This window comes from Lucilia sericata, unplaced genomic scaffold (assembly GCF_015586225.1).
Source record: "Lucilia sericata isolate MDLA Ls3-8-SP2 unplaced genomic scaffold, ASM1558622v1 Contig000228F_arrow, whole genome shotgun sequence".
NCBI classification, from domain to species: domain Eukaryota; kingdom Metazoa; phylum Arthropoda; class Insecta; order Diptera; family Calliphoridae; genus Lucilia; species Lucilia sericata.
The window spans coordinates 131,736-151,177 of record NW_023994255.1 but is presented as its reverse complement, the minus strand read 5'-3'; the positions used below and the strand labels follow the sequence as shown (position 1 = coordinate 151,177).

At 32.9% G+C, this 19,442-nt stretch overlaps 1 protein-coding gene across 1 annotated transcript in view; it reads right to left on the bottom strand.

Annotated features, from left to right (window-relative positions):
• Positions 1 to 19,442, bottom strand: part of LOC119602410 (mucin-4-like) — a 268,982-nt gene that overhangs the window by 186,759 nt on the left and 62,781 nt on the right. Inside the window, 1 exon segment of the mRNA XM_037953923.1 lies at positions 12,181 to 18,921. Coding sequence (XP_037809851.1) covers positions 12,181 to 18,921 — 6,741 coding nt within the window.

Genomic DNA, 19,442 nt, shown 5'->3' with positions numbered 1-19,442 from the left:
CGACTTATTGATTTTAGATTTTGTAGATTCAAATTATTTGGTTTCTTCTTTCTCATATTTAACAGCTTTTTCTTGTAATTGATCAAATTTTGTAAGTTTTTATTGGTCCATGGAGTCATTATATTTCCAGAACCAATTCTTATCTTCTTTTCAATTGTAAAAAGTTCAATAGCTTTACTAGTACACGCAATAAGCATCGATGTATCTACTGATGGGTCATCAGTTGGGATTATTCTGGGCAAATTTTCCTGAATATAGTTTTTTTTATTGAAATAAGATTATGATCTGCTATTTTGCACTCGACGTTGTCAATATATAACGATTTATTTATATTACAGTAAACGTGGTCAATAGATGTTCCCGATTAAGGCCCATTTCCATAAGTCACTTTTTCCAATATATTTCAATTCAATTATAAATATATACGAATAAAATCCGACACAGTATGTTTTTATCGATAAATCATTCTGTGAAATTTTGTTCGGATTGGCCAATAATTGGCCATATCTCCATAAAAGGTATATATGATTTCTAAATGATAGCAACCTCATCACGGAAGCACAATTTAAACTTTAACAATTTATTAAATACGTATCCAGAAATTTTTAGAAAGGTTTTCATAAAAAGAAGCATACAGGTGGAGGGTATTTAAGATTCGGCATATCCGAATATAGCACTGTGACTTGTTTTTTTTTTTTTTTTCAAAATATTTTATTTAAATTTTTATTTTCAAATACCTGTTTTACAATATCGAAGAAACATTTTCTTTAGTATAGTTTTGAGTTTGATAAAGCATTAAATTCTAGATCTTCGCGGGCAGATCCATATAGTTTATTATAAAAAATAAACTTACTCGTCTAACCGTACCACTATAGTGATTGTGTCGCCATAGAAGAAAACTTAAGCGTCGAGTACGTTCAACAGATGTCAAGATTAATAACTTCTCATTTTTGTCTGCAGCCATTTTAACAATGAAATCACCACAAACACTAAAAAAAGGTTCGCGTAACGCTGTGAATACGACTGGGAGTTTATAATTGAAATATTTGCCAACTAATTGAACCAAATATTTAGCTTAGCATTAAAGTAGAAGGGCAATAATTACCTTTAAACAATTTTTTTATCAGCAAATAAAGTTTTACACCTAGTACAATATTTACGTGCTTATTTTGTTCACACTTTTATTTATTTTGATTACAGGAACATGGAACTGCTTAATCGAATTAACCGCAGTTCCAACCCAAAATATAAAAAAAAAACATTGGCAAAAATAGTAGCGAGTGTAGCGAGTAAATTTATTTAACTCTTTTACATGTGCATATACATATTTAAATATTTGTTTAATTACTGGGGTATATAAACAGATATGTGGGTTAAACGTATATGTATGTATATTAGAAATGACCGAAAAATTGTATTTACATGAGTGAGTCTTGATAATGGGACAATAATGCCCCTCTTTTGGAGACAATTATTTTAAAATTTGTCTATTAGAAATAAAATATTAATAACGGTTTATTTTAAATGTATAAAAATTATTATTTGTGAAGAACCAAAAAGTACGATTGATTACTCAATTTTAATATGTATTTTTAATCCATTTTCTGTTTTTGGATTACATTCTTTCAGCTGTTAGTTTTAGACACTAATGAATAAAATAAGACCCTTCCAAAGTAAATCGATTTCTTGCCATCTCTAATGTACATTATAGCCCCCTAAAACTTCTATTCTTTACGCCCCATCGAACAGGGGTTCCCGTTATGCGATGTGGCAAAAATATTACATCAGTCGGTTTTAGACACTAACGAATGAAATGAGACCCATCCAAGAAAAATGTATAATTTTTGGACTCCTCTAATTACATACATGTATGTATGTATATTGTATGAAATTGCCGAATTTCTTATCATTTAATGTATGTGAGGCTTGTTGCAGTAACGCGATATATAAAATTTGGCATTAAATAAACATGTTTATGACTGTAGTCAATATAAAAATCGACTCATATTGTAATTCGAAATATGTAAAACGTTTCATTCAAATAAATGTATCAAACAAGTCAGAATTACTAGCAATATTTAGTTGAACTAAAAAAACACAAAAACGTTCTCAATACAATCGCGTCTATATCAAATTTGTATTTATAATAACTAAATATATGTGTATATACGTTTGTTTAATTATGCTGATGTCTTTTCACTACAATACACTAAAAACTAATAGAGAAAAGGTTCGTTTGATGATCACAGCGGGACTCTATCAATATATTACTTATGTTAATGAATTCATTAGGACAGTAATTTCCTATCTTTTGTTTGGAATTTTGTGTAGATTATGTACATACAAATGTGTAATAGAATTTTATTTTAGCTTGTATTTATTTAATATGCAAAAAATTACATACATATGCATATTTTTTTTTTTTAAATTTTGTATGATAAATATGAAAAAAGTTAAATTGAAAAGTTGAAAAATCTTGAATCTTAAATAGACGAAACCCTAATTAAATAAAAATTGTTCTTAGTATGCAATGCATTTTAATAATACCCTCCCTTCAAACATTTAGAAGACAAAACTGTTGCGCATCACCCTAGACGCCACGTTAGAAACACTTCTGGACGATTGTCAGACGAGAACGCACATTAAACAAAAAAAAAAAAAAGTTACTTCCGGACGATAGTTAGGAGAGTGCATCCATTTTACGTAAACAAAAAAAAAAACATGACCATTGTTTTTTTTTTTTTCATATGGAAGTATACGTTTTAGTGACTTCTGAATGATAGTTAGGAGAGAACACACATTTTACAATAACAAAAAACATTGTTTCCTAATTTGTATTTTCCTGGTTTGTATGTTTATGTAACTTCTGGAAGATAGTTTGGAGAGTGTACACATTAATGTTACATTTAAATCATCTGGAAGTGTACATTGTAGTCACTTCTGGAAGGTTGTCAGACGAGAGCACACATTTTGCAAAAACAAAATACATTGATTTCGAGTTTTCGCCGTTTGGAAGACAGAATTTTGGCTAAATTATTATTTTGGTAATGAATATTGTGCATTAAGTGCTTTTCTTGTATGGGAGCTATGACCAAATATGGACCGATCGTGAAAAAATTTTAAAGTGTGATTTATGTGTATAAGAGCAATATTTGTGCTAAATGTATGTATATCAATATTTGGTAATAAGTTAAGTGCGTTTAACTGATTTTCGGGAGGGAATCTTGTATGGCAGCTATGACTAAATATGAACCGATCGTGGAAAAATTTTGAAACAATATTTCTGTGTACAAAAATAGTATTTATGACAAAATTTTATGGATGGTAATGAGTTGTGTGCCTTTAAGTATTTTTCTGAAGGGGACCTTGTTTGGGAGCTACGACCAATTTTGTACCAATCGGAAAAAAATTTCACAGTAACATTTTTGTATATAAAAGCAATACTAGTACCAAATTTTATATGGATATCTTAATTAAGTAATGAGTTATGTGCGTTTAAGTGATTTTCGGGAGGGGACCTTGTTTGGGAGCTATGACCAATTATGGACCAATCGGAAAACAATTTCACAGTAACTTTCCTGTATATAAGAGAAATACTTGTACCAAATTCTATATGGATATCTTAATTTAGTAATGAGTTAAGGGCGTTTCAATGCTTTTCGGGAGAGGACGTTGTATGGGAGCTATGTTCAATTATGGACCGATCTAGAAAATTTTTTCTCTATATGAATTGTTTTGACAATTTTAATTTGTAAAATTCTGTTAAGATATCAACATTCTAAGGAAAGTTATTAACAATAAACTTATTTTCCGGGAATATATACTTTCGTATGGGAGGTATTAGAAATTGTAGACCGATTCCGGCAATTTTCAACAGGAATAAAGCTCTCGTGTAAAAACAAATGTATGATGATTTTCATGGAATTATATTGCATAGTTTTAGTCAAAATTACATCAGAATGTGTAAAAAATGCTTATTTTTTCGGAGTTGCTTTAAATTTTGATTCATAACTTTTCCCGATGTAAACCGATTTTGATCTTTTTCAATACTAAACTGCCAAGGACAATAGGGAATATTCTGGCCAAATTTCAATAATTTATTTCACTTCGGTTTTACGTGAGCGTGTTTTACACAGACAGACAGACGGACGGACATAGATTAATCAGAATTTCATAAGGACCAAGAATATATATACCTTGTTGGGTCTCAGATGAATATTTCTTAGTGTTACACACTGAATGACAAAGTTATATATATAATAATAATGCAGAAATTTTGCTAAGTTCAGTGATGTTTTGTCCTGTCATGTTCAGTTTTAATTATGCATTGTAAAACTTAAATTAGTTATTGAATTTAATATTCATAAAAAAAATATGACAGTGTTGTGTTAAAAATCAACTGTTAATAAACATTTAAGAATTAATTGGTTAAATTTATTAAATAAATACCAAAAAGTAATTATCTTCAAGGATTATATAAATAAAATTAAAAAAAAATATCTTCTAGAAGCACCGGAGATAGAGGTAAGAATGAATTTAAAGCGAAATGCCAGCAAAAAGACGTGTATTTTGTGTATTTGCAATTAGCGTTGAAAATAAAAGAAGAAAAAATCGTTCACAATTAATAGCAAATATTTACCCAGGAAAAACTTACATTGAAAAGGAGGCAAGTACTTCCACGCTCGCTTACAAATAGGAAGTTAAAGAAGTACTTGCAATTTCTCTTACAAAACAAGTAGTAGTCATTGAAAAGTAAGTGGTTATAGAAGTACAACCCATTACCGATTTTTGCTGGGTACAATTGCAAAAATACACCTGATCGTGAATTGGGCTATTATATTCATATTAATACTACTGTTTTATACATAAATTATGTATTTAATTTTTACATGATGTAATAAGTAAGGTGAGAGCGTTTCGGCAACAAATACAATAAATTTTGTTATCTAGAGTATGGGTTTTGTCACAATGAAATTTCTAAAATTGTAAAGAAAAAAGGTTGGAACAAAATAATTTGATTTTATTTCAAAATATTAACGGTCGATATATTTAACTTCCATTTGCAGCAGGACAATGCTTTATCTGAATTTATTTGCTTGAGAACTTTCTATCAGCATTTTAATTCATAATTTTTGATTTGAAAAATAAATTTTTTTAGAATAAAATATATGTACTTTTTTAATTATTAGCACAAGGTCTTTCTATGACCTATAGGGTATTTAATTATTTGGGTTTTTGACTTATTCGGTTTATTTGACAAATAATTATTTGAGGTTTTATGTTAGCCGGTTAATAATCGTATAATTCAAAATTATTCGGTTAATGAAATAAAAGGAAACTGGATGATTTTATTATGTTGCTTTTTATACCCTACACCACTTTAGTGGGGAGGGTATATTGGGTTTGTGCTGATGTTTGTAGCGCACAATAATATTGGTCATATACCCACCTTAAAGTATACCAATCGGCTTAGAATTGTCCCAGAACCGAAGCCTATTGAAAATGGTTGATATCGGTCCATTATTTCACCTAGCCTCCATACAACTGAACCGGACTAATATGGCTTTTAAGTTCATAATTATGTTTAATATACTCGTATCTCGACAAAAAGCTGCAAAACCAAGTTCTATACTAGCTTTGATGACCCTCATGAATTTTTTAATTATAGGGTTTCATTTGACCATAGCCCCTATTCAAAGCCCCCTTCAAAACTCGACATAAATGTCCACAATTTTATTCAACAATAAATGGCTTAAGTATATCTGAGGCAAGGTACAATTCAACTTAAATGCTTTATTATAAAAACTAAATCACATTTTATTGTAACAGCTACCGGAGACGAAGCCTGTTGGAAATGGTTAACATCGGTCCATTATTTCACCTAGCCCCCATACAACTGATAATTAAGTTCTTTCTCAAGTATTCGAAATTATTTATTTTCATGTGAAATCCTTTTCTATATAAAGAAATTAAGTTAATTAATTTTATGTTTTTGAGATTTTTCAACGAATTCCAGAATTCATATGTTCCATTGAATTAGTGTATAACTATTGCTGAAGAACTTATTAGAAATTCATAAAAACCACAACAATGTTCCACAAAACTGGTTGTAGAAGTAAAGGCGATTTCCAAGATTGCTTTTCAAGAATCTGAAGTATTTCTTTATGAACACATTCTAGAAGTAGGTAAATCAGAACAAATTACTAAAATGTTTCTGAAGTATTGTTATTGAAATCTTCTAATAAATTTTCTTCATTATAGAAAATAATTAAGGAATTAATAAAGGAAGAAAATTTATTATAAAAATATTGAATTTTGCATAAAATATACGGCAATTTTACTGATACATAGTAATTTTTTCTGAATCGGTCAATAGATAGAAATTGTTCGGTTTATTCGTTATTTGAAATTTGGAAATTTTAATTTATTCGAACGATTAATCGTTAAAATTTGATTGATTAACCGATCAACGATTAATTGTATTATCGTCGAATTGTTTTTTATAAAATAGTAGCAAATATTGTACCTCCTATTAAAACACTTCTAGCCGAATTTAAATATAAAACGGGATCTGATAAGTTATATAAGTCTTATTTTATTACGCGGTTCCATTAAAAATTTCAATTATTTGCAGAAAGTGTAAAAAATGGATCGAACCGTTTAAACTTTAGTGGAAAATGTATTGGGCATAATAGAATCCTATTTTTATTGCTTCCTAAAGTATAAATGGTAATTTCAATTAATACAAAAGTATATACATATTTTCAATATTAATTATAATATTATTTTTGTTTGTTTCGTTGAAGGATTAATGCGTTCCAAAATATAACTCTTACAATTTGATGGATTGATCATAAAATTTATGAAGAACTACAAAAATATTATAGAGTCCAAGGTTTTACAACTTTTGGAAGTGTACCATTCAACAGTTGGACGATTAATTCCCTTAAAATTATTTTACAATAAGGCAATAATTCTAATTTTTTCACACACATATTACTTTTTTAAATTAGTTGTTAAATTAATTATTTTTTCTATTATTTCAATTTAAATTTTTTCAATAAAAACTATAAAATTTCAGTTTTATTTAGATTTTTTTATTATAGATTTTATGTTGGTGAGTATACAAATAGAAGAAGAGAAAACACATATTCTAGAAGACGAGAATACTCATCTTCTAGAATAAGAGAATACTCATCTTTTAGAAGAAGAGAAAACTCATCTTCTAGAAGATAAGATAGGAACTCTTCTGGAAGATACGATAACAACACTTCTAGATAATACTATGAAGTCACTCCAAGAAGCGACTTCATAGTCACATCTAGAAGAGTCTTTGGCAATACCTTACTTCCAAGAGTCATCTAGGAGTTTCTTCTGGAGTTTCATCTAGGAGTTTCTTCTGCGGATCTTCCACGTTACGCTTGTACGTTCCCCAGCTCGGCATCAGTTCTTCCCAACTGGTGATAAGAATTCGTATACTCCTGTAATATTGCTGGCGAGCTCTTAGCACGTTTGGAAGTTTCACACGGGTAACTTCCGCAATAAAAATTGTTTGTAGGGCTAAGGTATGTTATGAAATCTAACACACTTCCATTAAACAATTTTTGCCGAATTAGTACCGACAGTCTGCACAAGTGGCCGATTTCGTATCCGAATTCCGTCAGAATTTGTTACGGAAATCGTATGAAAGATTGCTCGGAATTCGGAACTCTTTGTCTAAGTAAATTCTGAAAAATGTGGAGAGTTGTCGGTCAAAATTCGGTATGAAATCTGATGTAAATTCCTGGGGAAATTCTGAAGGAATTTTCTACAAATCTGATTGAAGTCGGACATTCTTTCGACATTTCGTACGAAAGTCTGATAGATGTCGGATAAATGTCTGATAAAATTTCCGACAGTTCATACAAAAGTCTGATCAACTATAAGAAAATGGCCTGACTATTCTGATCAAAGTCTTATGATTATGGTTTAATATTATTAATTTTAATAATAAGCTTCCATTATTCATGACTTCTTAAGGGTACATAAATAAATATAGAAACTTATAGATTATTTTTAAAATTAGTAAAATTATAAACATATTATATACGAAAATATAATTATAAAATGAAATCATAAAAAATTATGTAATTTTTGCTAATTTTTGTGTATTAACAAAGTTTAAAGAAATTTAAACAATAATCATCGGATGTTGTTTACTTGATTTCCAAAGGCCAACTGATAAAATAAAAGAAAATAAAAATTAAATTCCCTTTTAAAGTACAGTTGACGAATTTCAAAATATAAACAGGTTTGTGCATGATTTTTATTAAAAAAAAATTCTTCAGATAATGTGTAGAGTTGTTGCAGTTTTATTACAAAAGTACTGAAAATGGGAAAAAAATAATCGAGCAATGTTAAAAATCTAAAGGAAATTTATATTATTCGCTAATTGTCTGATGAAGTTACAAAAACTATTCTCTTCAGATTATGTGCAGATTTATCGAATATAATTCTTAAGCCATTTTATATTTTACTTCAGAAAATCTACAGACTATTCTTCTTTATGTCTAAAAAATAAAAATATATAGTCCAAGCGTAACGTGGAAGATACTTCTGGAAGACCCGCAAAAGAAACTTCTAGATGACTCTTGGAAGTAAGGTATCGCCAAAGACTCTTCTAGATTTGACTGGGAAGTCTCTTCTTGGAGTGACTTCTTAGTATCATCTAGAAGTGTTGTTATCGTATCTTCCAGAAGTGTTCCTATCCTATCTTCTAGAATATGAGTTTTCTCTTCTTCTATTTGTATACTCACCAACATAAAATCTATAAAAATAAATCTAAATAAAATGAAATTTAATAGTTTTTTTTTGAAATAATTGAAATTGAAATAATAGAAAAAATAATTAATTTAACAACTAATCTAAAAAAACTAATATATGTATGTATTAAAAATTAGAATTATTGCCCTATACGATAATTTTCAAGAAATCCGTATTAATCTTCCAACTGTCGACTGTTACACTTCCAAATATTTTAAAATGTTGGACTCTAAAATATTTGTGTAGTTCTTCATAAATTTTATGATCAATCCATCAAATTGTAAGAGTTATATTTTGGAACGCATTAATCCTTCAACGAAATAAACAAAAATAATATTATAACAATTAAGAAATTATAGTCGGGCGAGGCCGACCATATAATACCATACACCTGTTACAAAAATGAAATGTGATTTTGTTTTCATAATAAAGCACTTAAGTTGAATTGCACCTTGCCTTGAATTATACTTAAGCCATTTATTGTTAAATAAAATTGTGGACATTTAAGTCAAATTTTGAAGGGGGATTTGTATAGGTGCTATGGTCAAATGAGACCCTATGATTATAAAATTCATGAGAGTCATCAAGGCTAGTACAGAACTTGGTTTTGCAGCTTTTTGTCGAGATGCGAGTATATTAAACATAATTATAAATTTAAAATCCCTATTTGTCGGGTTCAGTTGTATGGGGTCTAGGTGAAATAATGGACCGATGTTAACCATTTTCAGTAGGCTTCGTCACCGGTACCATGGAAGATCATCTGCCAAATTTCATTGAATTATCTTCAAAATTGCGACCAGTAGTTTGATTACAAGGTTTACAAGCCCTATTCGGGGGTTCAGTTGTATGGGGGCTAGGTGAAATAATGGACCGATATTAACCATTTTCAATAGGCTTCGTCCCCACTAAAGTGGTGTAGGGTATAATTAACATTGAATATACATACTTACATACTTTTGTATTTATTGAAATTACCTCTTATACTTTAGAAAACAATAAAAATAGGATTCTCTTATGACCAATACATCTCCCAAAGTCAGATCCATTTTTTAAATTTTCTGCAAATAATCGACATTTTTAATGGAACCGCGTAGTAAAATAAGACTTATATAACTTACCAGATCCCTTTTTATACCCTCCACCATCATCAGTGGTGATAGAGGGTATATATAACTTTGTTATTCCGTGTGTAACACCAAGAAATATTCATCTGAGATCCAACAGAGTATATATATTCTTGATCCTTATGAAATTCTGGGTCGATTTAGCTATGTCCGTCTATTTGTGTAAAACACGCTCACGTTAGAACGAATCAATAGCAATTCACGAAATTCACACAAAACATTCTTTATTATCCAGTACAATTTGGTATTGAAAATCAGTAAAATCGGTTCACGGCGTAAAAAGTTATGAGTAAAAATTTCAGACTACCTCGAAAAAAATAACGTTTTCCCACTTCTTAAGCAGTTTTCTCAGAAACTACCAAAGATAATTCGATCTCAGTCGGTCCACAATTGGTCATAGCTCCCATATAAGGTCCACTTCCAAAAATCTCCTAAACGCACATATTTCATTGATAAATAAAGCTTTTGTGATAAAATTCGAGCTGAATATCTTTTGTGTACATACAAATCAATCTACCAAATTTCTTTTTCGATCGGTCCATTATTAGTCATAGCTCCTATATAAGGCCCACTTCCGGAAATCACTTAAACGCACATATTTAATTGTCAAATACAGGTATCTTGATAAAATTTGACACAAATATGTTTCGTCTATATATGAATAACTATACAACAGTTTCTTCGGATAGGACCATAAATGGTCATAGGTCCCATATAAGGTCCACTTCCGAAAATCACTTAAACGCATATGTTTCATTGATAAATAAAGCTATCGGTACATATAAATCATTCTACCAATTTTTCCCCGGTTCGGTACATTATTGGTCATAGCTCCCATATAAGGCTCTCTTCCGAAAATCATTTAACCTTACATATTTCATTGTCAAATATAGCTATCTTGATAAAATTCGACACAAATATGTTTTGTGAACATACATATGAATCACTCTACGAAATTTTTCTGGAGAGGCCGCAATTGGTCATAGCTCCTATATAAAGTCCACTTCTGAAAATCAATTAAACGCACATATTTTATTAACAAATAAATCTATTAGAGTAATGTACGACTTGATTTTTATTCACTCCACCACCATCAGTGGTGAAAGAGGGTAGATATAAGTTTGTCGTTCCGTGCGTAACACCAAGAAATATTCATCAAGACCCAACAAAGTATATATATTCTGGGTCCTTATGAAATTCTGAGTCGATTTAGCTATGTCCGTCTGTCCGTCTGTCTGTGTGTGTAAAACACGCTCACGTTAAAACTAAGCAAAGAAAATCAACCAAATTCACCCAAAATATTAACTATTATCCTAAGCAGTTTGGTTTTGAAATCAATAAATTCGGTTCACAACGTAAAAAGTTTTGAGTAAAAATTTCAGACTACTTGGAAAAAAATTACGTTTTTTTCATAATTCTTTTGAAGTTTTCTCAGAAACCACCAAAGATATTTCGATGAATTATTTTTTAGAGCAGTGATCAATTATGTTCAAAATCTTTACTATATATATATATATATATATATATATATATATATATATATATATATATATATATGTGTATATATACATACAGCTCCAGTTTTCTGTTTATAGATAAATAGAACATCTGAACTTGTAGAAAAATCGAATACTGTTAACCCATAAACTGTGAAGGTCAAACTTAAACTATGCGTTATTTTTTTTAAAACCGAATTAAATAAAACTTAGGATTAAAACATAGTGATGACCAGTAATTAGCATGACACCGAAAAAAATTCAAATTCACCCTTAAACGTAAATATATTTTTATAATTACATATATAAAATGTCCTCATAGAAGAACCTCTTCTGAAAATTGTTCTAGTGTTAATAAATTTTATATTGTAGATATTGTGATAAAATTCAATTGTGTAACCACAAAACTTTGAAAACGTTTGTGAATATTGTCCCATTATAGGACCTACATTTAATTTTAGGCCGTATTCTCTAATTCAGTTCAAAGGTTAATGTTGATATATAGACGGTGTAAACAACGTGGTAATCAATTCGAAGACGGTGCGATCTTGAAATTGAGTATATATGTATGTATATGCGAAAAATATTTTATACAAAATGGTAATTATTGTTACATCTTGTTTGAAACTTTACAGGTATTTGCGCACTTAAGGGATTAAGAATATCTTATAACAAAATAAGCCATAGATTTTACGACATTAATTTTTTCATATTAATTTAGTGAAAACAAATCTACTATTTGGTTAATTAATACTTACATTTAACTGCATTATTATTTTGTTGTAAGCCCAGTGCCAACGCTGTTTTGCCGTTACTTCTGTCTTACGTTTCATAATTTGCATATGCCCACCAACGACTTCTTCCGTTTCACCACGCATTAGCTTCATTTTACGTGACTGAGAAGATCTAAGACTGGCTGAAACCATCTGAAGGTCGCCCATTTGATCGTCTTCGGCAATAACAATGTCATGACTAGATTTGCGACTAAGAGATTTTGAAGGTGATGTAACGCCCGTCTCTGGCAGACCAAGTATCGAAGAAGTTTCATCCTTCTCATCCTCTTCTAATATAATACTGTCTTGTTTCTTTATCTGTTGATGTGGTGCTGTCGTTACTGGCACTGACGGTGACATAGTGGTGGTAGGTAATGCCGTCGAGGATGTTTTCATTGGATGATGTGAATCGTCCAATGAGGTTGTTGTGGTGGTTGATGGTGCTTGCTGATGTGTTCTTAAGCCTTTCACACTGCCGCTGGAACTTTCATCTAGATAATTGCCACTATCCTCACTGTGATACATATCGTCCATGTATTCTTCATCCATAATATCATTTTGACCCTGTTGGTAATCATCATCCACTACATACTGCAAGGACGACTGTTTGTGTATATGACGAAGTTGATGTTGTAACTGTTGGTTATTTGTTGCTTGGATCTTTTCTTTTTCCAGATACTTAAACTCATCCTCTTCGTTGAAATAATCATCCCGATAATCATAAGTGCCAACACCATTTGTGTGCTCATAATAACCATTAGCTACCATATGTCTAGCAGACGGTGCCACTGGCTGTGTATCCATATAGTAATCGGCCTGCTCACTATCGATGTCATAAGTCGGACCCATCTTCAGATACGCTAGAGACTTATTATCAAGAACTTCGGTGTCCTCTTCGTAAATCTCGGTCGGTTGTTGTTTAACTAAACAACCCGATTTATCATTGATGGTGGGCAGTTTTTTGCCAGTGGATCCACCAGCTGGCGGCACCGTCGGTAATAATTTTTGCTGAGACTGTTGCTGATTTATAAGCTGTTGGTTTTGATTTGCATAGTAATATTGCTCATCATCTAATTGATGTTGAACAAAGTCTCCATCAGTAGTAGTTGGTATATTGCTATTATCGTAATCATCACCACTGCCACCAAGGCTCGATGTGTATGGACTGACTAGTGAGTCTTGATGTGAAATTTGGTAGTTATTTTGTGTCACATAAACTGTGTTGGCAACACATGTAGTAGGCTCATCTGAACCAGTTTGTACTAGCTTAATTAGCGAAACAGCAGATGTAGGTTGCAAATTCTTTTGAACTTTCGTGCTTGCCATTGATGCTCCTTTATTCACTACTTGCGTTGCTGATTGCACTGCGGCTGTAGCTTTGCCAAGAAAGGAACCAAACATGCTGCCGCCACTTGATGATTTTGTACTACTAGTATTTGCAGTACTACTACATGTAGATGCTGCAGCTGTGGTAGCAGCAGGTGCTGCAGAAGAAGTTTGTTGTGAAATCTGGGAAGCTACATTAGTTAAAGAGGACAATAACGAACTTGTGGCTTTCTTGGCTGCTGTCACTGTTGTCGAATTATTCGACTGCATAGTTGTTGATGCCATTGGTGCGCCCGTTGAAACTGCACTGTGCGCTGTATCACTTACAGTCGAATACGCTGTAGAGGTATCAATATAGTGTCCCGTTGTTGTGACATTGTCATACTCACTATATCCGCCATACACATCAATTGCCTGGTTTCCATCATCAAAATACTCTTTATTCATATCGTGCATATCTCCTGCAGCAGCGTCATCGTAAAACATCATTTGTTCTGTATGATTTGCCGTATCGTCTTGGGCATAATCAAGGCTACTTGTCATATGATAAAACGTTGTTTGACTACTATTATAGTAAAGGCCACCATGTTGCTGTTCCCCGTTGCCATACATATCTGTCGTATGCGTTGATACCACAAAGTCCATATCTTTGATAGAATTTGTACTTTTTGGAACATCTTCATAATAGGCTTCCCCATTTAGGGAAGATGGCACAAAATTGCTGCTAGTTATAGCAGCTGTAGTAACCAAAGTTGAATCATAGTTATAATCCATTTGCTTTTGGTATGACTCGGTTATTTGGGGACTTTGAGTTGTTGTGGGCTCAACGACAACAGTTTTTGTTGGTTGAGTGGTAGCGGATTTGGTGCCAGAACCTAATAAGCCACCCACGTTAGGTACAAGCTTTGAGGCTAAACTAAACCCGAAACCTTTTTTCTGTTGTTGTGGTTCATTGCTGCTTGCAGCGGCCAGGACGCCATCCAATCCTCCCTTAAGACTCTGCGAAAGTCCACCCAACATTGAGGCCGCTTTAATACCAGCCGTTGTTGATTTTTGAGGGGTTATCGATGATGGTACTGAAGTTGATTGCATTGTTGATATTCCTGTAGTTGTTTTTGCCATTGTTGATGTTGTTGTATAAAAATCACTTGTAACATCTCTGGGTTCACTGTTACTTCCAACTAAAGTACTAATGTTAAATAGAGATTTGCTTGTAGTGTCTGAATTTAAATATACTGGCGCGGTAAATGTATCATTGGATGATATTGTTTCCGATATAAATGAGGGTTTTGAGATTTCAGAAGTAGTTTCTGATGTTACTGCTGTCACCGTGTCAGTACTAATTGCAGTATCGGCGGCCATCAATGAATTTAGATTCACACTAAAACTGTTATAAAAATTATCGTCAAAATCAACCATCGTCGTCAAGGCAGTGTTGGCAGTCAGTTGGTTTTCTTTGGATGCTTCATTTAGTGTGAATACAGATGGTGAAGATGTTGCAATCAGATCGGATGTTTTGTGTGTTGTGACCGCTGGCATAAACGCTGTTGTGGTAGATGTAGATGTTACAGCCAAATCCTTAACAGTTGTTAGTGGGGCATCCTTAATACAACTTTGGCTGTTGATTGTGATATCGTTATTATTATTGGTGGTGGTGGGGGTGACCTTTAAGGACGTTAAATCTGAGGTTATGTTGGATATCATGTCCTCTTCTTTAATTTTATATAAATTTAAATAGTTTTGACTGTCATAATCACTAGTTGATGAAGTCGTGAGAAAGTCCATGATATAAGCAGGTAGCTCTTGAGATGTTTTATCTGTTATTTCTGATACGAAGGATGTGGACGAAGACGCCGTCACTTTTAAGTAATCTGCATATAACAAAGTTGACTTTGGAGTGTCAACCTCAGCAGTTGTTGTCACAGAGTGTTTTGTTGATGTTAATGCGGATGTAGATGTGGCTGCCGTTGGTGTTAATTCAGCATTAGGCGCTTTAGTTTCAGTTGTTGTAAACAAACAATTTGGTGCAAATGTTGACAACACTGTATCTGTATATCCTTTATTGTTATTTATCGTATAACAACTTGTATTGTCGTTTGATTTTATTGTTGTGGTCGTGGTCGTAGTTGCTATTGTATACAACGACATTGTGCTTGTCGGCCATGAATTATTCAACGTTGAAGAGGATGCGGATGTAAAAGAGGTTGTGGTCGTCGCTGAAGTATGTGTTGTAGGTGATGATGTTGTTTCTGTTAATATTGTTGTGGAGGCTGATATAAAATCGAGCTTATAGTCTTTTAAATAATTATCATATTGGTCTATATACAATGCTGAAGCTGACTCTTTGGTAGTCGTCACTTGGTTTTTGTCTAAACTAGTTTCGATATCTAGTTTTCCAACCTGGTCGTTAGGATCGTGTTGTAGTATGGTGGATGTGCTCATTAATGTTTGATCTAAATATGTTGTTAAGGTGTTTGATGATGGGGACGCTATTGATGATTGAACGTTTGATGATAATGTTGTTGTTGCTGCTGTTGTATAGCTTGATATTGAGGTATTTGGAACAACACTATCACTAGGACTTGCAATTTTTGTTACGGGCGAACTAATACTACTTTTACGTCTAATATTATTATCACTTAAATTTAAAGCTGTTATTATGTTATTAAGTCCCCTGTTATTTATTGCTAATATTGTTGATGTTGGTGCTGACGTTGTGACTGGTGTTGTAGTAGACGTTACCGGTGATGAAGTGATAGTTGTGGATAATGTGGTAATAGATGACGTGAATTGTGTTAAGTAATCGGTATTAATATCTAGACTAGGATATGGTAAATAACTGCTACTACTAATGCTACTATTTTGGTTAAGGGTAGATTGGAGATTTGTATTATTGCTGCTACTGTTGCTGGAGGAGGAGAATGTTGGCAATGTATAAGGCTTTAAGTAGTCGGTGTAGTCGGTAAAAGTCGTCTTATAATCATTGTCAAGTTTAGTTGTTGTTGCTGTTGTTATTACGGAAGATGATATTGTTGTTATGGTTGTTTCACTTGTTGTTGCTATTGATGATGATGAGGAGATGAATGAGTCGTATGCCGTTCCAACCTTGAATTGTGGGGATGCTTTCGCAGATGCGTCATTTATTGCTGATAAATTGTTTAATCTGGACGGCGTCGTTGATAAATGATATATCGGTTTTTCTTTATCGTTTGCTGATGTTTCTGATTTGGTTTGAAATGGTTCTACGGAATATTTGTCGTCAGTAGTTTGTACATTATTATTGAAAAAGTTATTATTTTTATAATTATTCACGTTGTCATAATTTTTTAAATCTGGGGTATTGTTATTGTTGTTAGGCAGCAAATTGGATGTTGTTGTTGTTACTGCTGTTATTGCATTTATGGATGATGATGGCGATGTTGTTGCTATATCTGTAGTTTTTGCTGTTGTTGCTAAAAGTGAGCTTGATGCTAAAGATGTACCTTGGTATGGTAACGAAAACTTTGATGTTGATATAGATGAGGTTGATGTTATTGATGTTGCTGATAAAATGGACGATGGCAAATTAATGTTATCTAATGTATCGTTTGCTTTCAGCGACGATGTTGTTTGTGGGGTTACTGGTAGTGTTTTGACCGTTATGGCATGACTTAACGGGTATTGAGGTGATTGCGGCAATTGTTTGTTGGTGGCCACAACGTGACCACGACCAGTGTGATGTTTTGGCAATTTTCTAGAAGTCAAGTTTTTCAGCATAGACAAACCCGTCAACGCTGTTTCTGTAGTAGTTGCAGTGTCATTTTTAATGATGCTGCTGTTTGCACTATCAGCCACAATTGGTGAGGCTGAAGACAACAACAGCATTGACGATGAAGCTGCTGTTGTTAACGTAACGGGGGGAAGAGCAGCTGAACTGTTTGTATAGGCACATGACGTTAAATTATTACTCCCGCTAATACTACTATTTTTGTTGTTGCTGCCTATTACCCCGAAACCACTATTAGTATCGTCATACATATATGAGACGGACGATGATGTCAGGCCAGCACCAGTTCCCGCTTTTATTGCTCCACTTGATGTTGTTAAATCCGTTACGAGCCCTGCCGATGGCTTTGTTGTTTTCTTTAGCAAATGTTGTGGTATACGGGTTTCGCCGCTGGCAATGACAGATGCTGTTGTCATGGCCATAATGATGGAGTAACGGCATTTTTGCAAGTCTTGTAGTTTTTGTTGGTTGGCATAAGTGTTTGCTGTTGGTACAACAGTGTCGCTATACGTTGACATATTGTCCATAGAATTCAAACCGAAATCGTTATAGTCATCTCTTGATTGCATGGCTGTATGTGGGCGTGGCTCTATTGAGTAGCGTGGGGTATCAAAGGTGTTATAGGAATTATTATAATCTGTTTCACGGCTATTCTGTGGTGGTTCGATTAAACTGCCATTATCATAATAGAGATTGTAAGGCGGAAGTTTTTGTGTAACGGGGTGTTGTACAGGATTATCCTTTTTGTAATCCAGATTTATTTGATTTCTATATGCTGACATCGATGATGTAGTTGTTGCCATGTTGTCGGAATTATCTTCAAAAAAAGCTTGTTTTAAATATTTCTTGGCATATGTTTGGGGCTGCTGGGACTGGGGCAAAGGTAATACGCGCTCCGGTGGTCTATGTCCGTAAAAGCCAGTACCACATCCACCTTCATCATAATGTCGTTGACCATTAAACTGAGCTTTAACACCATTCGCAATGAAGCCTCTGTCCCAATCCCCATTATTAGAGCCCACTCCTCTACCGCCAACACTTCCACCGTTATAACGGAATGTTGGCGTTGACGGTAGACTAACATTACTCTGCCTGTGTTGGCCACTACTGTACATACCATCCCACATGCTATGACTATGCTGCACTGGCGGTACTTGTGGTAACATCTTATTGTTACTATCTCCGAGAGCCGTAAATGGTCGACCATTTCCATCTTCTCCTCCAGACGTCGTTCCATAGATACACTCTCCCCTAAGATTGTCATAATCACCATAATCAAGCGTCGAATAAATATCATAACTATCGCCACTGCAGGCATCATGATGGTACATTAAGTTGTCTGTAGCTATTACGTTTTTACAATATTGGTTGTAATCATTGCTGTAATATGTGACATTATAGTTACCGGCATTTGACATGGTTGATGCTGATCTTTGTTGATGGTTGTAGCTATCACAGCTACTTCCGTCGTTGTACTCTTGGTTGCCATATATATCATAACTAGTTGTTTCATCTTCTGTTTGACTTTCATACGCATTATACGTACCTTTATTGCGTAAGGTGCTGCTAATTGGTCGGTTATTGCAGGATAAGGCATCGATTTCATTAAAATAATAATCGTTTTGAGTGTAAGACTGCAAATATATAATAAAATAAACGCAGAGCCATTAAACAATGATATTAATATATGTTTATTCATTCAACTTAAACCCTAATAAACATATACATCACACAAATTATATACATAAATATGACCAGTTAATAACTTTCAATTCTTTAGTTTGGGTTACAATTTTCGGAATATCGCCTTTAACTCTTTCATGTCTACGGGTCGCCGGTGTCCCAAGATTTTTTCAATTTTTTCTCAATTTAGACCGTAATTTTGAATTCACAGCTACAGTAAATAGTTATTTCCAAAGAAAAATATGTTTTTTTTTAGAATTTGATGTCAGTACACGCTATAAAGGATAATGTCCTGCGATATCCTTCAAAAACACTTTTTCCATTTTTCATCAAAAATTATCGATACACGTCAAAATAAAGTGTTTTGTGCGTGAAAGGGTTAATGGGCCTTAGAACAATTATGGTCTGTACTCACAGAATTTAAAAAGAGCATTAAAAGAATATTTTATAACAACGACTTTTTTTGCCGAAT